Source organism: Amblyomma americanum, chromosome 10, assembly GCF_052857255.1.
Source record: "Amblyomma americanum isolate KBUSLIRL-KWMA chromosome 10, ASM5285725v1, whole genome shotgun sequence".
Lineage (NCBI taxonomy): Eukaryota > Metazoa > Arthropoda > Arachnida > Ixodida > Ixodidae > Amblyomma > Amblyomma americanum.
The window spans coordinates 719,530-741,304 of NC_135506.1; the positions used below are offsets into that span (position 1 = coordinate 719,530).

The following is a 21,775-nucleotide window of genomic DNA, read 5'->3' on the forward strand; positions in this document are numbered from 1 at the left end:
CGAAGTGATCGGAGGCGCTCCAGCTCCACATCGAAGTCTGTGAACCTTGGCATTGGAGTGAAGAAGCATCTGGCGTGTTTCATAGCCTCCTTGATGCGCTCTTCAATGAACGTGGTAATGTCTTCTCTGCAGGCTTCTTCCATAACGGTTTTTAACATAGACCAGTGTATTCGTTGCAAACGTTTGGCAAATTTGCATCCAGCGAGACCAGGAACAATAATATATGTGAGGATGTCGTCACTTTCATGCGTTTACACGTCGGCAAACCACCGGACGCGTCTCGCAAGGCACCGAGACACAAACGCCAAGTTCAGACAACTGCTGTAAGACAGCCCGCGTTAAACCTCGTTGTTGGAGATAAGTACGCGCCCACAAGCGTAAACGTCAGGGTGCGCCTTTTCAACGTTACACAGACTTACTGGTTATGGTTGTGAGGGAGAACCGTATGGGGCACATAAGTAAGCTCCCTTCGGATGTAGAGGATGACCTTGCTATTTCCCTTGTGCGTGGAGGATGCAAACGCTTCATAGCCAGAAATTCGGATGGGATTTTGTAAACTGGGCTCACAAATCACAAGGATTGGAAATCTGTGTTTATAGACGTATTCGCGAATGTCCGAAATGCGGGAATTGAGCCCACGGGCATTCTACTGGAAAATGGATGCTTCTCTGACTTGGCTTTCAAATGGTAACGCTGGGAGAGCCATTGTGTCTGCTACTGGAAAGCTGAAAGAACTGGATTTAGCGCGTCCAGTACCTGCAATGCATTCCGTGCTGCTGGCGAGTGAAAGCTAGACAGCATCACACGCATGGCGTTCATGAGGGACCTCAAGATGGAAAACACCTGCACTTCCTCACCTAGGGCTGGGTCTCTGCCTTGGGCTCGCTCAGCTGTAGGCGTGGGACAGTGGTGGCGTGGTGCCAGCTCAGACACCAAGGCCGAGTGTGGCTTCGGCAATGGTGGCCATGTCACCTCTGAAGCACTCGTTCCGGCTTCACCAGTCACCGGGCTTACATTACTCGGTGGAGGGGGAGGAAAAGTAGCAGGAGCGATGAGGGCTTCCCTGCTTTGCCAGCCTTTTGTCTAGCAGGTCGTCGACGACAAGAACGATGCCGACGCACCGTAGCTGCGGCCTCTGTTTGCGTTGAATGGTCTCGCACAATTTGCTTCAACACCGCCTGTTCTTTCTTCAGGCGGGGACAGACTTTCGAAGAAGCGTCATGAGGGCCACGGCAGTTGGCGCACTTCAAGACAGTAGCGCCGCAACTGTCACCGCTATGTGGTTCAGAGCAGCGTGGGCACGCTATAGATGGTGTTATTACAAACCCCACTTACATGCAAAATTTTCATGCACTTCCGTTACTGAGACGGCTTCGGGAGGAATGGGCGAACTGCACGTCGAAAGTGGCCAACCTTCACGTGCGATGGAATACAATCGCCATTAAAAGTGAGCTTGACGCACCTTGACTTGCCGAGGCGCTGAACCTTGGTTATTTCGATGCTGTTCGTCGCTGGTTTAATGAGTATCGGCAGGTCGGAGTCAGAGATGTTCGTATGTGTGTCGTAAATGACGCCAGAGGTTGTGCCATTGTTTTCAAGAACAAGAGAGCGGACGGGGATGTCTCCGATCTTCTTGATGGTGGCTAGACTTTCCAAGGCGTTTCGCTCCGTTACCTCGATGACAAGGAGGTTCCTTCGGCTGTTGATCCTGACGTCCTTGATCACCCCCGGGACGCGAGCCTCGAGGAACACTGACGTAGCTTGTCTGTTCAGCAGGTTGAGGTTGTCGGTGGGCGTTTCAGGCGCAAACAGGACTGTATGCGTCGGCGCACCACGCGTCATGATGACGGTAGATGTACTTGATGAGGACGAGTCCTCACTTTTACGCAGTGGCTTTTTTGCTCATCACTGGGACGAACCCGTCGTCCGCCGAGGAGTCCTCGCTTGTGGCTGAGTGCAGCACGGTGGCCTGGCTGCTTGCCTCGCTGGATTGGTAGAAGCGCTTTTTCTGGGCGGCTGCCGCCGACCCACCGGGTTCCAGAGGAGACCTCACGTCCTCCACTTCCATCGCCGTCACGAAGAGGGAGCGACGCCTCCGTGATTGTGAGAAAAAAACGATAAAGCTTCAGAGGCAAACAGATAGCGTTCTGGTATGGAACAACTCCGTCTTCTTCCAAGCGGGCTAAGATACTTAGATAAGCTACGGGCTAAGATACTTAAGAACGTGTAAGTGTCGTGTGTGTTCCTTTCTCTTGTCTTAACCCTTTCGCGCAGTTTATCCTTATCATTCATATGTTAGCAGCCCTTCAGGGCATACGTGCCTTCCCTCTCTCCATCGTATACTCTGAGTTATGCCTTCTCCATTTCTGCCTTACGTTTTCAAGCCGTTCGAAGCCGATATTTTCAAGCCTTCCGTAAAAATATAATTTAAAATAGCTCAGCTAATCCAGGATATCCAAAGCGAAAGATGTCGCGTTCACTGTGTTCATGGGCGTTGGCGTTGACAATGTTCTAGACGGCGATGGGTTTGAGGAAAGGAAGGGCGCATAACTAGCTCCCTGGATAATAATAATAATAATAATTGGTTTTTGGTGGAAAGGAAATGGCGCAGTATCTGTCTCATATATCGTTGGACACCTGAACCGCGCCGTAAGGGAAGGGGTAAAGGAGGGAGTAAAAGAAGAGAGGAACAAATAGGTCCGTAGTGGAGGGCTCCGGAAAAATTTCGACCACCTGGGGATCTTTAACGTGCACTGACATCGCACAGCACACCGGCGCCTTAGCGTTTTTCCTCCATAAAAACGCAGCCGCCGCGGTCGGGTTCGAACCCGGGAACTCCGGATCAGTAGTCGAGCGCCCTAACCACTGAGCCACCGCGGCGGGGACCCTGGATACGCGGACGCCTCATTCGTGCTTTGATACACGTGGCGGTGGTGAGAGAGAGATGTGGCCTGAATGCATTAGCGCTGACAGCGTTGGGCTGATATGCGGCACTGCAGCAATAACTGGGCCGCAGCGTTCATTTGGTGATCAGTCTCTCGCGATCAACCATTAACTGCTTGCCACGTCCCAGGGTTGCAGGGAGGGCGCATTGCCTATCCAGTGTGCGGAACGCAATCAAAGCAAACTTTTGCAGTTGGACACCAGCGCCATGTATATGAAAGCGAGATTGAGGTCTCCACTGACCCACGGAGCCAGTTGTGCGCCTTTCCTTTCGTAAAAACGAACGGCCTTTGCAAAGTTGTCAACGCCAATGAACTCTACGAACTCCTTTACGGCGCGGTTCGGGTGTCCACCGAGATATGTGAGCATGGTGCATGCGGGAGGAGAGTTGCGCGCATGCGCCGTTACCATGGCAACCGGGTAGGAGGAGTGGGTGCGCCGCGCGCTTCGTTTCCCTCCTTCCTGTATCCTTTCCTTTTCGGCGCGGTTCGGGTGTCCATCGATATATGCGAGGCGGTTACTGTGCTTTGCGCGCTCGCGGCGCCATCTGGCATGACGTCACACCGCGCGGCTCGCCGCCGTCGCCGTTTGGTATGACGTCACACCGCGTTCATCACCCGAACCGCGTGTCGTCGCATGCGCAGCATTGCATATAAAAAGCGGAGATGTAATCGGCGGCTGTATCGCAAAGCTTGATATGGATGCAGAGAATGAGAGTCCAGCCGCTGCTAAACGGTGGTATGGACAAGAGAACAATAACTCTTCCGATCCTGAGGTTGTCGCCTGTCACTTGGCTACTAAACAGAGAGAGCAGCTGAGACGCCCGAACAGAGAAAGAACGCCTTGCCAAACGGAGACGCCAGACTGCCGAGCGTAATAGACGCCGCCGAACTGGAGCCTATGGAAGGCGTCAGTCAACGGCAACCGACCGAAGAGGATGTGAAGGCCCGTCGTGTGACTGATCACACCATTCGAGTTTCCCAAAGTGCATCTGCGACCCGGACATTTCAAGCGGACATGTCTCTCATTGCTAAACATACAGTGCCAACAAGCTCAGCCAGGGAAACGTACCTCCCGCTACGTGTATCCTGGCGTAGCCGAGCGAAGCCACTGCCAATTTTTGTTTGCTTACGACGACACGAAAACGCAAGCGTAATCTTTACCGGGAAACACACGCGGGGAGAAGGAACGTGCTTTGCATAGCTGGAAGGCTTTCGAAGCAGCTGCAAACCTAATGTTTACCGGAACGCGTAGTTGTAATTGTCGGCTCCGCGCGTCGAAAATATTCGTTCCTTCACGGCGCGGTTTGGGTGTCCGCCAATATATGTGAGAAAGGCGTCATTTACTTTCCTTCAATTGTCCAACGGGCAAGGCGTCGTGCCGGACGGGCGATGGCGTTCCGTGAACCACTCGGCAACGCTGCAACACGCTGTCGCGTCCCGCTCTTAAAAATAAACGCTGAAGCGTTTATTTTTTTAAAATTTTTAATAGATGTTTTCTTTAATTTTTATATTACTACTGCTCTTTGATCAGTATGATGTACGATTTCTATGCTGTACTTTTCTTTTTAGTATTTATTTTTGCTTTATTTTTTATGTTTGGCTATACTTTTCAATTTTTTAAATATTACTACTACTTTATTATCAGTATGATATACGATTTCTATGCTGCTGGGTACTTTTCCACTCCTGGCGTTTTTTGCTGACGACGACCACACGAAAATTGCCTTGGATGGTAGAGGTACACATATTCGCTGCAAAAGTAACGTTTTCCAACGGTATCCTTCGTTTCAATCACTGATGGCTTCTTACATCATTGTGTACCCATGCGAGCCGATTGCCTCACTACTCTGGTCTGCTGTTCGCACGCGTCGACTGGCGTTTACATCAGCGCCGGTTGTCTTGTGGCCCAGGCAACCACCTGGCGATGCGCCGCAGCCTCCTCCTCCTCCCAGCGAGACCGGCGACGAGGACTACGTGCTCACATCGCTGGACGACCCGGACATATCGCAGAGGTGCGTGCCGCTTCAGCTCAGTCTCTGGTGTTCATGGGAAGGTGAGGTAGACTTTCCGGGTTCAGTTGGAGGGTTGAAAGCTGAGTGTGGCCAGGGAACCCCTACATGCAGTAGCAAAGAGTGGTACGGGAATTTTTCAAATCAGTCACAAGTACACAGTCGCTACACTGTATAAGAAGAAAACGTTGTACACATATGAGTACCGACAATGCCAATCTTTTCACTAAATGGAACAAGCTAACAAACCATATGCATATGTTCGGAAGAAAACAATAGGAACGCGCAAGTAAACATTCAGTTGTATACAAGCGGACACATGAAATAACATTTCAAAAAAAATATCTACGCACCTAAGTTTTCGTACATCCCGTTGCATGTTTATACGAGTTCAAGGCCTCGCCTTCTGGGGAACGGGTTTCGCGAGCCATGGTCTCGCCCGACGACTGACACACCCATAGCCAAATACACGGGCTGATTACGGAATAAACCAACGCTTTCAACGGGGCACAACAGTGCTAGTATTTCTTTTATGTATGTTAGAACGACGCGCGTCCAAGCATGCCAGGGTAGAATGTAACCCAGAAATGGATGCTGGAGAAAAATACTTTTTTTTGTAATCGCTTATGATTATACAAGGCATCAACGCGGACAACGTTCCGCGTTTGGAAGGCGTAGTTAGAGGTTGTGATGCTACTAACAGGGACAATTATATTAAAACAATTTTCTTTTGTATTATGAGAACCTCATTTATGTTTGTTTCAGTTATTGCAGCCCTTACTAAACTGCAGTAGTTAAGGTGAGAAAAAGTAAAGCATAATAAATTTGAAATTTACATTTCGAAGCCAGAGTTGCGTTGCGTCGGACAGGGCCCCGCAGACGGAAGAGCGTTTTTTGCAGAGGCAGTCAATGTGGGCATCCCAGTTTAAAAAAAAAAACACGAAAAATATACTCCCAGGGTCTTGGGCTCTTTAGTAATTTCAATTTCTTGGACATCGAAGTTGATCAGGTGGTCTGTCATTATCGGTTTATTTCTTGCGCGAAATGTTATAGCCTCGGCATTTGTATGATTTATCTTTAACTTATTTTTCATTGATGACCTGGACAAATTATTAAGCAGGTCATTAGATTGATTAGTGCCTGAAAGAAGTAGTGTATATCAACGGCGCAATTTACAAAATCTATCGATGGATCTATTCTAAAGACGTCGTCATGTAGGAGGAGGAGGAGGAGGAAAGGAAGGGAGGTTAACCATACGAATAGCTGGTTTGCTACCCCGCACGGGGGGAAAGTGGTGAGGGGAGAAAAATATGAAAGAGAAAAGACAGTTGCAGGAAATTAGTCACTATACAAAGTCACAGCGTTCAGTAAAGTCACAGCCTATCGTGCAGGTCAGAAGTCCTCAAAAAGCGGAGCAGTGCCTTGGAAGCCTTCACCCACCGTCAACGACCACCGCGGCCAGTGGCCGAGAATATTCGTTTCCGTCAGTGGGCGCAGGTCTAGATGCTCCAGTGCACGGCAGAGAGACTGCCTTCCGGAGCTGTATGCAGGGCATTCAAAAAGAATGTGGGCTATAGTCTCAAACACCCGAAGATGGCACATGCAGGGCTGTCAGCCATACCTATTAAGAAGGAGTAGTGCTTGGTGAAAGCTACACCAAGCCACAGGCGACACAACAAAGTTGCTTCAAGTCGTGGTAGGCCGGGTGGAAGCGGAAGCTTCAGATCTGGGTCTAAGGTTTTTAAACGCGAATGCGAGAATTGGCCTGAATTCTACGCGGCAAGCTTGATGTCCCGCGACAGTGGACTAAGCCTACCCGCTGCGTCGGCTCTCGAGATGGGGATGGGCACACAATCACCCTCATGGTGAGCAGTTCGCGTGGCCTCGTCCCCGCTGTGGTTGCCTGCGATGCCGCTGTGTCCTGGCAGCCATTGGTAAACAATATCGTGCCCTTCGTTGATGACTGTGTGGTGGAGCTCTCGGATTTCTGCGAGAAGTTGTTCATGGAACACATGACGAAGAACAGATTGTAAGGCTTGGAGGGCTACCCATTGAAGCCGCGAAAACAGACCATTGCTGGGGTGTTTCTTCACTGATATGCTCAATGGCGACACAAATAGCAGTAAGTTCTGCACCAGTCGATGAAGTCCGGTGTGATGTTTTCACTTTCTTAACTATGGTCCTTACGGGGATGACTACGCAGCCCGAGGAACTGGAAGGGGTCACTGAGCCATCGGTGTATACGTGCAGCCGGTGCTCGTGTTTCTCATGGAAATATTCTAGGGTTGTCTGTTTTAGTGCTGCTGTCGATAAATCAGCCTTCTTTTTGATGCCCGGTATGGAAAGAAGCACACAAGGTTGGTGCAGACTTCATAATGGAGAAGACGGTCTAGAGGCTGGTGTAAATTGGGTTGGTAGGAAGTCGCGATGGGTATCATTAATTTTCGCAAACGATGTACTCGGCCGGTTAGCAGGAAGGCTGGCAAGATGGTGTGCGGGAGTCCGAGAGAGGTGACGAATATGCGCTCTCAAGGCTTCGATTGTGACATAGGCAGTCACTGGATTCTCCTGAGCGATGAGTACTGTTGCGGCTGTAGACGCGCATTTTGCAGTCCTAGGCACGTCCGCAGAGCTTGAGCCTGAACACTTTGCAGACAGCGTATGTTCGTTTTCCTCGTTTCCTAGTGCAGGGATACTGTACCGAAGGAGTCCCATGAAAAATGCGGTGTACAGCTGGAGCATCGAGTGCACTGATGCTCCCCACGACTTCCCTCCGAGAAAGGAGAGAACGTGAACGATCGATGTCAGTCGTCTTTTCATGTACGAGACATGCGGGCTCCATGTTAGATTACGATCGATGATTACTCCAAGGAAGCGATGGCTTCTTTCGTAGAGAATTGTTGACGCATTTATGCGTATAGGGTAATGGGACATGCTCTTGCGTGTAAAGGCAACAACGGAACTTTTTTCAGTACAAATATCCAGGCTTTGCAGGCGGAGGTAGGCCGCAAGAATTCTTGGCGCCTTTTGAAGCCTTGCTCGAACTTGTGGTCGCGTAACTCCTGATGCCCAGATACAAATATCGTCTGCATAGACTGAGACTCTCGCCGACTGTGGCAGTACATCGACAAGGCCGACAAGCGCAAGATTGAAAAGCGTTGGGCTGAGTACTCCACCCTGTGGGACCCCATGGGAAGTGTAATGTGAAGATGTTGGTCCGTCCTCAGTCTGCATAAATAGTGATCGGTTGGATAGATAACTGCGTATCCAACAGAACATGCGACCACCAAGTTCTGCAGCTTCCAGAGAGTCCAAAATAGCTTGATGAGTGATGTCATCATGCGCTCCTTTAACATCCAGAAACAACGCTGCGGTCAAGCGCTTCAGATGTTTCTAGTGGTGAACTGATGACACCAGGTCAATCACGCTATCAATAGAAGAACGTCCCCACCGAAGCCCGGACATTACATCTGGGTATATTTGATAGCGCTCCAGATACCACTCAATTCGCCTAAGCACGATCCTTTCCATGAGTTTTCCCATGCAACTAGCCAATGCCGGACGGTTCGATTCTAGGTCAAGCGGCGATTTTGCAGGTTTAAGTACTGGAACCAGACGACGGTTTCCACGCGTCCGGAATTGTACCCGCACACCATAATGAGTCGAAGTTGTTTAAAAGAACACGTCGAGCCTCCTGACCAAGGTTTGCAAGTGCAGAGTATGTTACTCCATCTGGCACCGGCGATGAAGACCGTCTGCAACCGGCCATGGCGGCGTCTAGTTCTTCCATGGAGAAAAGAAGGTCCATTCGTGAATCCCTAGATCTAGGCACTTCGCAGCAATTCAGAGTTGTGGATTGGTTCCTGGGACCTGCTACTCTTGCGCAAAAATCTTCACCAATCTCCGCTCCGCTTCGTCCTTGGTGAAGTGCGAGAGACTTAAATGGTTGGAGCTGCTGAGGAGATGTTCGCAAACCACGCAACACACTCCATATGCGTGAGAGAGGCTTTCGAGAATCCAGTGATTCACAGAATGCCTTCCAACGATCAGCCTGGCAGATTTGAATTCTGCGCTGGATTTCTTTTCTGTGTGCGTCTTGCATCCCTTAAGTCGTGCAGCGACTTTGTGCGCCTGTACCTTTTCTCGGCTCTTCATCAAAGTGATCGGGTCGTCATATATGTGCGCAATAAACAATAGGAACCCCAGTGCACTGCTGCCTCGTAGGACAACACAACTGATAGGCAAAAGGGATGAAAGCTCATTATCCACAGACACTGACTGGAGTTTGTTAAGAAGGAATAAAAAGCCTCACTAAAATCAAAGAAAAGACAGACTGTATACATGTTCTCATTAATATTGTTTAACATAATTTCTTTTATTTTTAACAAGGCAGTTTCTGCAGATTTAGGGGTCCTGAAACCAAATTGTGAGTCGAATATTACCTTATGTTTATCAAAAAACTTGTTCACTCTTAAACAAATGACCTTTTCCAGTCCAATGGAAGGAGGACTGAAATCGGCGCCTGTAATTTGATGGCACATTTCGGCCGCCCCCTTCATAAATGACACACTTTTGCAGTTTTGGTTCCACTGGGAAAGCCCCGTATTGACATGCAAGATTGTAGATGTAAGAAAGCAAGGGTGAGATGATAGGCAAAACATATTTCAAATTTATTTATCTGCATAGTGTTGATATCTAATTCTGTACTGCTGCTAATCCCCACGAGCACATTATAGACTTGCTTCGCATCAGCCTAGTAGGCTAGAAGAATATGTTCTTGCTAAATTGATTAGGATAACAGTCGATAGTAGTGATCCTGAAACGTTTTTCAACAGATTGATGCGATTATACGCAAAGCATACAAAACAGCACTCCATCTACCACAATGCACATCCACAGAGAAGCTTTTAGCACTAGGACTTCATAACAACATTGAAGAACTGAGAGAGGCACAACACGTCGCCCAGTTGCAGTGACTACTGCAGACTCCGTCTGGCAGGGAACTTCTGCAGAAGTTGGGATGCAACGAACAAATACAAGAAATCCAGCGAACCGCGACTATCCCGGACGGCATACGGGGCCCCCATCCCAAAGAACATGGTCCCCAACCTACACAAAGAACGCAGAAAGGCGAGAGCCGAGTACATCCAAAAATCACTAGCCCCCCAGGCATCAACGGTGAACGCAGCCACATACTCCAGAAGGACGGGACAAAACAACCCCAACGCGGTAGCGGCTGTGATAAACTCGGACATGCGGGGAAATCATCAGCGCGTCGCTACGGGATTGCACGGTAGTCGAGGCTGAAGAAGTGGCCGTCGCTCTAGCGGCAGCGGAGGGCTACCGGACTTAACAATACTAACCGACTCTCAAACGGCATGCCGAAACTTCATGTTAGGCAGAATAGGTCACAGAGCGCTCCGCATACTCCGCTCTGGGGACCGACCCAAACAAAGCACAGAAGAAGAAGAACCAATAAAACATATGATAGTATGGACGCCGAGACACGCGGGAGTGGAAGGCAACAAAACGGTCGACAGGGTAGCTCGAGAATACACTTTTTACCGAGCTCCCCCCACAAGCGACCTCGAGGAAGCCGAACCTGTCCCTAGAGATTACTCGGCAATCTTAAACCACTACAAGGGCTGCAGTGCCCAGTTGAATGCTTGCGAATAAAGATGACGGTCAGGCTGTCGTCGGCATTGGGAAAGACCCCTAATGAGCATTGGCCCCAAACGTCTCCGGGGTCCCGCGGAGGAGAGACGTCGCCGGATGGAGCGGCCCTCCGGAGAGTCGCAGCGCACTGTCACAACTTTTTATTGGAATGAATGGCGTCTTCTGCAATGCACGTGTTCGCAGGACATTTTATACACTCGAAGGGGTGTATACTTCGAGCAGAAGGTGCTTAAAATAAAGACGAAAAAAAGCTGAAAAAATAGGCCGTACGCAGCACTGACGTGCGTTTTCTCCAGCACAGAAGAGCAATCGAATTTCACGACATCGTGCATGAATGCTTCTAATGAGGTTTCTGTGATGCGCGGTTCCGCTTTGCATGCATGCCTATTCCGAAATCGGACAGTGATCGCTCACGTCAGACGCAATTGTGCCGCAAGAAAGTGCAGTCGTTTCAATGTTCGTCGCAACTGAGTCGCATGTGAGCCGTCCCGGAGGCTCAGCGGTTATGCTGCTCGGTTGCTGACCCCAAAAACGATCCCGGCCGTGGCAGTCGCGACGGAGGCGAAATGCTAGAGGCCCGTCTTCTGCTCGTCGTCAGTGAACGCCATCACAAGAACCACGTCTGTCGCATGATAGAAACACGCGAGCCGAGCCAGCATTCGCAGCTGTGGGCGTTCGGCCCGCTCTCATTCGGCTGTCCCCCGTTCACGCGAGGAAGCTTCTTCTGGAGCTGTTGTTTCTGTGTATCCGAAACATTCTCTCTCCGCGGCTGGCGAGTTGGAAGGCGCCAGTGCGGCAACGTTCCTCGCTCGCAGCCAATCTTTTCGCCGATCCTCTCCTGTGCAGCAAAACTGCGGCCACAGACATTCCATTTCAGAGCCTCAAAGCTTGACTAAGAAGTGACACTTGCCGCAGGACCAGTTGGTTGTTTCCCATGCCTACATGTAGGAAGCATGGACACAAGAAAGCCGACAGGAGAGCAGCAGCAGTAGTATTTTTCGATTTCTCTGGTCGTGTTAGACCCTGGTGATGTAGTACCTCGGGGGCTAACTTCGTTTCGAAAGCAGAAGTTAACAGCGTCCTTTGCCCTCCTTGTTCTTGTAATCCGTCTCTTTGAGCGCTGTTTTCTATATACGCTCGGCTCAGAGGAGAAACAAGGCTCGCACTACAGGCGTGCCTTTGAGATGATTGAAGAGCGACGCAGGCCAGCGTGTTTCCATGTAATGCCTCACCTGTGACACGCAGCGTATAAATCTTGACAGCTTTCACTTCTGCTCACATGAACTGCTCACATAATGGCACTAACGGTCTTTTACAACGTATTTACCTAATTATTGTTAAAAGTATCTGCTGCCAGAGATGCAAGAGGCCTCCGCAAAGGTAAACTTATGCTGAACAGAAGCTAACCCTGACGGCAAAATAAACTGCCGTGTTCGCCTCTATATTAGCGCCCAGTTTTATCGCCCTTAGACGTTGAGATATGTTCAAAATCGGCTAAATTTAATTGTCTGATGAAATTTTTCTTTAGATATCTGGTTTTCAGAGTTGTGCAATGAAGAGACTGTTAGTGATGAAATCCTGGAAGTTGAGAACTTGGCAACATTTACGCGGCGTGTATAATTCCTGGGCATTAAACGGTCAAGGTGGCCGACCTGACACCTCTGTACTGCATCTGCGCAGGTTCTTTGCTGCCATCGACAACATCCTGCAGGACTACAGCGGCTGCGCGGAGCACACTGCAGCCACGCAGCAGCCTCATCCTCCGGCGGGACACTGTGCCAGGGAACCTGCCGCGTCCTCCGAATGCGCTCAACAGCAACACCACCATCCACGGCAGGCATTCTGGCCTCCGCAGGCTCACGGATACCCCGGTGTGCAGCTTCAGTGACCCGAATCTCCCGCAGCTGTATTGTCAGTCACCTATCGTTTACATTACACCCCAATAAAGATGCGTTAAGTTTGTCCCGAGCCGAGTTAAACAACCGTGCGGGTAACAGTGGGACGCAGACGCCACGGGAAGTGCGCCGTCAGCCGAAAATGATCCGAGCCAGCCCTATCTCGCACTTCGCATCGAGGATAATTTTACAGCTGGCCTCTTTTCGTGGCCAATGGGGCGCCTTTGACGTGATTTCATGATGTCGAAACGTCACCTGGCCGCGTTATGGACAATCTTAATAGGACTTCGACTACCTGGAAAGCAATGGGTTGTGCGCGACAGGGCGTGCCAGCCGGGTAGGGTCACGCTGAAAAAAAAAAAACGCTCCTCCGTACGAACATTCAGCTGGTGACGAATTGTAGTAACTCGTCTTGACAATGTCGGCATATCTCTTGAACGTACGGCCCTAATTCGTTAAGTAACACAGCAAATTGTCAACTTTAACGCAAGATTTCTCAATTAAAAAGTGGCAAAGCTCACTGGAGACCGCCAGCTTCTGTTGCTTTGTTCTAAGTAACATTAAAACGGCTCATTTTCTTGAGCTCAAAAACAAGCCTGCGGAATAGTTGTCACGTGATTGCGCGCTCACGTGCCGTGGTGTTAGCCCCCCGAAACGCGCCCCATTTGAAGGATAAACCGCACTACAGGGATAAACAGGTTATCGGTCACAGCGATGGGCAGAGAATTGAGAGTTTGTTTTGGGGGAAAGGTAATGGCGCAGTATCTGTGTCACATACCGGCGGACACCTGAACCGCGCCGTAAGCGAAGGGATAAAGCAGGGACTGAGAAAAGAAAGGAAGAGGTGCCGTAGTGGAGGTCTCCGGTATAATTTCGATCACCTGGGGACCTTCAACGTGCACTGATATCGCACAGCACACAGGCGCCTTTGCGTTTCGCCTCTATCGAAACGCAGCGCCGCGGTCGGGTTCGAACCCGGGTACTCTGGATCAGTAGCCGAAACAGCGATTGACGTGGGAATTTCGATTTCGTACAATTGCGATGCTGCAACAGAAGCGCCACAACCACGTTGGACTGCAAGAAATCGCACGTGCTGCTCCGTAAAATAGCGACGGTGCGGTCACGCTCCGGCCGCATTCTAACAACGACGAGTGCCCGTACTCATGGCAGGCCGTGACAAGGAGGAGTGTTCGATGCGGCTGTGTGCAACCCAGATCCTTCCTGCACACATCTGATACAATAAACGTCACGTCGGGTTCACTTCAATGCGGCATATGCTCTACTAATGGCGAAGGGGAAATTTTTCAAGCGGAATATTGTAGCCGCAGTTCGTGTGTTACACGTAGCGGAATATTTATCCCCGCTTTACTGACATCATGATGAGACCGACTTGCAATGCCAACTGAACGAATTATGACGAAGTTCCACTGCAGCGCATTTGAGGGTGCTAATGTCGCGGCGTGAGAGAGCACAATCTTGAGGCAACTTTTAAATCTTGCGCACCTGATTTTAATTTCGGAGAAGGAGCCGCGCTCAAGTTACTTTGAAGGAACCAATTGAAACGGGATCTTCTCAACATGCTTTAAGGCTATAGCTTTAAAAAAAATCTCGCTGCTCTTGGGCAGGCTGCGTCCCAATTGTGTACAAACCAAACTCTCCAAAAGCGTGCTGCACCTAGCAGTGATTTCTTTGTTGCAGGTGAATGTCGCAAGTAGTGACGCTTTTTATGTGTCATAGCGGACGCAGTAAACAATATTTTGGGAAACAGTGAGCCTGGCCGCAGGTCGCCTGCAATTTTGTGCAGACACATTTCGCCACCAGTCGCAACATGAATTTTTTGCAGCTCTGCGGAGCTTCGTGCGGTGATCGTTGGCGTCCGCCACTTACTCCCTGCCTCGGGTGGCAGGTGGCATAGTGGTGGGAAGATAGTGGTCCCCTTGCGCAGAGCGTGGCTTGGAGTCCACCTAGCTGCGGGCTCGAAACCCACTGCAGAGTTAAAGATAACATAACAAACATAACATAAGCGCACACACACACAAGTATCAACCTTGGAGTTGAGGTACTGAATGCTACAGGTGGGATTAACCTTGCTTATTCTTCCGGCAATTTCTCCACCGTACAGTCACTTCTATGTTAATAATGTCCTAAAACCTGTCGGACCTATCCCACTATGCGCACAGTCACTTATAATAACACATATTCGCCTCCCGCAGTCACCATCCATGTACACATTGACTCCAAACAGTCCACATCGCCGTCCACTCCAGAAGCCAGCATCTATGCACATAATCAGACACAGTAGAAACACGGTCCATTGCAGTTCCAAAATCCATACACACATACACTCAAAGATTAACATAGTCTACTCCAGAAGACACCATCCACGCACACATTCAATCACAGTAGACCATAGTCCGTTCTTGCTGTCACCATTTAGAGGCAAGATCAGTGTCCTGCAGAAATGTTAAAAGACAGCGTGCAGCCTCCCTTCTGCACGTCTGGTTTCCACTCGGGTAGACGATGTCCTGAACTGTACTGTGACGGGTTTCTGTCTTCTTGAAGGAAGCGAACATCGCATACCTTTCCGCGTTGTACTCTGGGCAGTACACAATATAATGTTCAATATCTCCGCACACACCACATAAAGAACAGAGCGGAGACGATGTTATGCCCGTCTTATGCATTCAGGCAGGAGTGCGAGCAGAGGCCGTGCGAATTAGATGTAGTAGAGTGGCCTGGAATCTTCTCAGTCCCTTGGTCACACATGGCTTGTGGGGGCGCACTCCACAGGGTACTGAAATGAGCGAGCACCGTTTTCCTGTAGAGACTTTTTCCATCTTGAGGTACTTTTTTAGATGAATTCCTTGACAGAGCTTTATGGGCAAGACTGTGTGCCACCTCATTGCCTCTTGACTCCTATGTGAGACGGCACCCATTGGAAATTTAGAGTAAAGCCTCTGCTGTGCAGATTCTGCACCAAGCGTAGAGAGCTTGTAGACAAGGCATCAGTAGGGAATCAGCGCTATAACCTCCGGAGGGCAGATGTTGAATCAGTTAGGATGACAACAAGTTGAGCCGGACAAGACCATAACTTCCGTAAAGCCGCCTCAATAGCAACACTTTCATCCGTTGTGGAGGATACGACAGCGGTAAAGCGTACGGACCACTTACAGTCCAAAGAAGGAATGTAAAAAGCCGCTGCGCTAACTTGTTTGACCTTGTCCACAGAACCATCTGTGAAAATTTTAAGATGACGGGCATACTCTGTTTCCAAATGTTCAAGTACGAGCGAACGCGTTGCTGCCAAATGAGAGCTGCGCTTTGCGCTCACATGGGGAGTTGTGACCTTACAGTCCAGGATCGGAAAGGACCAGGGGGGTTTCAACCGTTTCCTTTGCCTTCGGACATTAAGGATCAAAGTATTAAAAGTATTAAGTGCCAAGTAGGCCTTCGACTCATATCTCCTGCAGAGCCGCTGGAGAAGGGATCGCCCAGCTACCGTCTCTCCTAGACGGCCTCAGAACAGTCTCTCAGAAGCGACAGGGATATGAGGTTTCGATAAAGACTCATGAAGTACTGCCTTGTGCGCAGCCGCCTGAGGAACTCCAATGGCTCTTCTTAGGCCCTTTCTGTGGACAACTTCGGGACGTTAAAGGTAATTAAAGGTAATTGATACATTATGCGACTGACTACCAGCGCCCCATGAAGTTTGACCATTGAAGAAGGATGGTTCCCCATTGCTCACGTGCAATTCTACGGATCACATTGAGACGCGAAGATAGAAATGAAACAATCGCGTCGACAGCTTTTCGCCACTGTAGACGGGAGTCAATAATGACACCCAGGAAACGCGTGTGGTTGAATTGGCGGATGCAAGAGTGACCAAGGTCTAACTTCAATCGCGCTTGACGTCTTCCTACACCTGGAAACAGAACAAAGCCGGATTTTTCCACTGACAGAGACAATCCCGCACCTTCAAGGTTAGCTTGTACCAAAAGTAGAGCCTGTCGAGCTATCAGGGCTAATCTCTCGTGTTCGTAGCCAGTAATCCAAATACAGATGTCGTCAGCATATATTAACATACACACTTTCCTGCAATTTTTTTGCAACGAATCGGGAATCGGTGCTTAAGGTACTTCCTAACCGTACACGAACCGCACGATCACTTATAAACTTGTAAACGAATCTTAACATATGGCCCTGTATGCCCATGCCTTGCAAACTGTTTAGAATTGAGCTCTGAAGCACGTTATCATAAGCTTTTGCAACATCAAGGAAAATGGCTAAGGTGGAAAGGCCGAAAGCTCTCTGGTGTTCAATGTGATTCACCAAGTATAAGACGCTATCTTGGGCACTAAGACCTCGGCGGAATCCTGTCATACATGTTGGCAGTGCCTTGCTGTCCTCAAGCCACCACGATAAGCGTTCATTTACCAGCTTCTCCATCAACTTAGCTACACAGGAGGTCAATGGCACAGGGCGATACAAGGCAAGGTCCGTCATGTCTTTGCCAGGCTTCAGTATGCTGGAGCTACATGTGCCACATTCCATCACGGAGGAACATCGCCAGTCTCCCAAACTCGATTGATGTAGTTTAGGAGCTCCTTCCTGAGTTCCAGGGGCATATTATGCAGCATCTGGTTGGTGATGCCGTCGGGACCTGGTGCACACCGGCGCCGCAGGGCACTGAGCGCAGTTTGAAGCTCGCGAAGCGTGAACTGGACGCCCATGATAGACCTGGAGGAAGCAGGTGGTGTATTTATATCCATTCCAGAATTAGCGCGTACGAGTGCGTCTGCAAATTCCTCTGTCATACACGCAATAGGCCTTTCCTTGCGTATTTCAAGAGCTTCAAAAGGCTTCGAAGGGCGATATTCTCGAGCAAGGCTGCCAATAACTCGCCATATTCTCGCCATCGGTGAGAACACAGCCAAGCTAGCTCAGAATGAGGCCCACTGCGACCTGTAGAGCTTGTTCGCGTGCAGTCGAATGGCAGAATTCAGCCCATTGAAGGTCGTCTTCCGTTCCCTGTCGTTCTTCTTCCGCATGAGTTGGCTCTCCGCCCTTCTTCTCGCTGCGCAAAGGTTCCTGAGTTTTAAACCCGGGGCCGGAAAATGATCAGGTAACTTGTCCGCCGTAGTTGCTGCCATGTGGTCAGGCGCTGTTGACCCCCTCACGCGGACGTCAGGTGAATTCATAGTCAGGTCTATAGCTGTCGCTGAGGCTGGAGGCCGGAAAAAGTTGGGCTTCCGTCACTGGCAACACACAGGTCCAAACTGTCAATAACGTCTACGAGTTTGCGTCCACAGGAATCCGTGCTCCTGCCACCCCATACAGCGTGATGGGCGTTGAAATCACCGCAGATGATTCGGGGAGCTGGGCAGCGGTCGCAGAGGTGCTGTAGAAACAAATCCAATGCTACCTTCTTCCGCGGGGACACGTACACGGATGCAATAGAAAGGGTTCGAAAGCCGAGCTGTATTCTCACAGCCGCTACCTCAATGTCGTCCGTGCAAAGATACGTAACGCTTATAGAAACATGTGAAATTTCCCTTATGTAAAGCGCGGCACTTCCTGCAGGAAATGACTTTATTCTGCAGTTTTTATGGGCGACATATCCAGTCAAACGTTTCCTGCTTGGCAGGCCAGCTTCCGACAGGGCCAATACTGGAACACAAGTCTCTTTCAAGAATAGTTTCAGTTCCGCTAACCGACTCAGAATTCCAGCGCAGTTCCATTGCAATATAAACGGCACTTTTCGGTGGCTATTAGATCCACGAGGTTGAACACCATCCATATTAGATCGAAAGGAAGTTCGCTGCGAAGGTGGTAATTAGGGACTCAAAATAAAGCACCTGCTGTAGGAAGTTCTTCAGGTTACCAGGCGGCATCGCTGGCACATGTGAGCGCAGGACCCCGAACAAAACATGAAGAAGGTCAGACCCACTTTGATTTTTGAACTCCTTATTTTGCGCAACGCACTCACTTACAACATCGACAAAAGATGCCGACGGGGACAAGCTCTTGGCCGCAGTAGCTGGTTTTTTGTCACTTGTGCATATGGGAGTCCCCCTTGCCTCGAGTCTGGCTGCGATTCGGTCGCTCAGGAACATGGACACTTTTTGCTGGAGGTCGAACAACCGACTCGCATGTAATGGACCTTGGCGTCTTGCTGGATTCAGGTCTCTTAAGGACATTGTTGGGTAGCGCAACAGCATCCGACTCCAACACTGGGAACTCGTCTAATCCTGGCACAGGCGTCTCAGTTGGTTGGGTTTGGGAACCAGCAATAAAGGATATTCGACGGTGCAGAGCGCTCACACCGAAGGAGCAGCCTCCGAAACTTGCTGGATGATCACCACCGCAATTATAGCAAGCAAAATCGGCCTTGCAGTTTTTAAAGTCATGGTCTCCACCGCACCGCTTACAGCGTCGATCCTTTATGCAAACTTTGGCCACATGGCCAAAACGTCGGCATCTAAAACACCGTGGACGAGCTTCAGTGAAATCGGCATCTGCGCGTTTTGTGAATCCCAGATCAATTTTTTCGGAGCGAATGTCAACACGAGAGAGTTGGTAGGTTTCGCAGCCTCTTTTTCTGGAGACTCCACACGACGCACGAGTCGTTTCACGTGCAGAACACCTCGTGGTTTCAAATAGTAAAGTAAGTCGCTTTCTGAATACCGCTTTGGTACACCCTTAACAACACAGGTGTTCATGTAGGAATGGGGCGACCGCACGTTAACTTTAATGTCACCAATCTGATTGCACTGCAGAAGCTTGTCAACCAGCTCTTCCGTCGAGACATGTAGCTGAGCAGCCCCTTGCATGGTGGACCGACTACGAATCGGAGCCGATCCCAGCAGTGATAGAATGGCCGCGAAAAGCAAGATGGGATTCCTCCCTCTTAAATCAACCCCTTTCTCTGTGGGCTCAACCACTACCGGGATCCCGACCGTCCGTTGCTTGCGATGACTCACCAACCCTCGTTGTCCACGTCAGCCATATCGGCCACTGACTCGTCACGGTCCACGATCGTTGACTCAGCCCCGCTGAGCGATGAGGTCTCACTGGACGGGTGGTCGTCTCCATGTTCTGGTCGCTCCACGGCCTGGGAAGCCGTGGCCGCCTCTTCCGAGCCAGCCTCCTTAGATTGGCGTAGTCCCTTTAGACATGCCGGCGCCGCAGCAGCCGTACTCTTCCCATAGGGACAGTACCACCTTGAAGGTGCAGCCGTCCTCGAATGTTCAAAGAAAACTAGGTAGATTAGTCGAAATTAGGTAAAGAAACAGAGCTGAGGCGACAGTAGGTCGAACATCTTTGTCTTCCGCTTCTTCTCAGCCTTGGCGCCTTGCAGTGGCGAACTGTGCGGCTTCTCACGGGCCGACCAGGCCCAAAGGGTCGTTGGCTTCTGTGCGGCGATCCTGACGGTGGGAGATGTGAGATCCGACGGCTTGCACCGGTGAACCCTTCAGGAGGAAGAGTTGTCCACCCTCGCTCAATGGCAAGGGTGTTTTCGCAGCGCCGGTCCGCATTCAGCATCATCGGCGAAGCGTACGAGACGCCGTCGCCAGAAGCTGCCGGCGTTTCACGCGTCCTTTGGTCCAGGTAGCTCGATGGCACCTGCCCGTCTGTTAACGTCGGCCGGGCCTCTGATCGCAACCCCTACAGACAAACGAGAACTGTTCGGTTCACTGCGTCCTTGAAACGAAGCCAAGCGGTGCGCCCACGAAGTTGCGTCACGTTGTGCGGGCTTGCATTAAAGCCCTGCCACATTTGGTGGACTTCAGGGAAAGAAGGGAGGACAAACATGCATTAGGACAGCGAACAGCTTTAATTTGGCTACCGTGACCATTTTGACGTCGCCAAGAGGCAAGGGAGAGCGTCAAAGGGAAGGAGGAGTCTCGGTGGGGCGTAGTCGGAGCGAGCGAGGTCACGTGGTTTTGGGGCAGGTAAGCGGGAATCATTGCGAGACGTTGGCGGTGATCGATTCGTGCCAGGAAGGGGTGTCACTTAAGTGCTGGCAGTAGTAAATGAAAAGTTCTCGAAAACGCCACCAAACGCACGTCCTCACCGAAGAATAATTGCAACAATGACGTCGTTCACGCGGCAGGAGAGGACAACGCTAGCCTTTCGGATGTGCATATCGGATTTCAGTCAGTCACGGATATTCACAGATAAATGAGCGGGATGAAGAAGCTGTTCGAATAGACAGCCCCGTTCGATAGTTTCTGCATCATGCAGTTTTACAGCAAAGCGGTATACCTCTACCGCCCAAGGAAATTTTCGTGCCGTCGGCGTCGTCAGCTAAAAACGCTAGGCTAGAAATTGAATGCTACTCCGAATGTAAAAGTACCAAACAGCATAAAATCGTGCTGATCATAAAGCAGTCGTAATGTAAACAAAATTAAAAAATAACAAATGAAGATAAGAACCTTGTAAATTAAAAATAAGACAAAATAATAAAAATTTATACGAATTAAAATTAAAAATAAAATATGTCAAGAGTAAATCTCCTTGGAGAACAGGCATACAGCTCAGTACTCGTTTTCATTAAGAAAAAACACAAGCGTCAGAACCACATGATCGATGATAAGGCGTGTTTGAACAATGGGAACATCGCTTCACCAATGCAACTCAGCCAACCACCATTCATGGTTCATGCATTGATTTAACCTTAGCAAAAAGTAACTCTACAGTTAGAACTGAAAATCTCGGTGTAAATCATGCTGATCATAAAGTAGTCGTGAACGTCGCTGTGAAGTAGTAAAGGGTAGCATTAAGCACATTTCACTTGTCTCTGGTTTCGCTCTTTGTAGAGCCACATGTGTAAATTTTCAAGTGACGTTACAATGGGTAATTGGGTGTCGTTTTACAGCTTCGCTGTCCAACCACCTTCACAGCGTGGATTCGAGCCACATTTTTTTTTTTCGTGGCTATTTCCCTGGAGACTTGTAAACCTGACAGTCCCTTAGCAGGCGTAAAAAAGGGTCCATCAGAGCGGTTACTTGGTTTCAATCCATCACAAAACCTGCTGTTTAGCATCGTTTAGCAAAGAATTATCGACAGTGGCGCAGCGTGAAGCAGCCGTGGGTGCGCCAGGCACAGCCGCAACCTCTGGAGACCCCGCTGCCACCTGCCGGGTCGGCCCAGCTCACCAAAGCAACTGCGTTCACCGTTGGGGTGAGGCTGCAGCTCCTGCTCTGGGTTATGTTTGGTGTAACGGCACGCACACGAAAATTATCCAGCA

The 21,775-nt window shown here is 49.9% G+C and overlaps 1 protein-coding gene across 4 annotated transcripts in view; it reads left to right on the forward strand.

Annotated features, from left to right (window-relative positions):
• LOC144106486 (uncharacterized) overlaps positions 1–19,674 on the forward strand; it is a 79,319-nt gene extending 59,645 nt beyond the window's left edge. For 2 of the 4 annotated variants that reach the window (XM_077639305.1, XM_077639303.1), the window contains 2 exons: positions 4,856–4,957; positions 12,311–19,674. In XM_077639305.1, coding sequence (XP_077495431.1) covers positions 4,856–4,957; positions 12,311–12,518 — 310 coding nt within the window. In that variant the 3' untranslated portion in view covers positions 12,519–19,674. Of the gene's footprint in view, positions 1–4,855; positions 4,958–12,310 lie in introns of those variants that run through there. The other 2 variants (XR_013309020.1, XM_077639304.1) reach the window with 2 other exon arrangements.
• Positions 19,675–21,775: the final 2,101 nt, after the last annotated feature.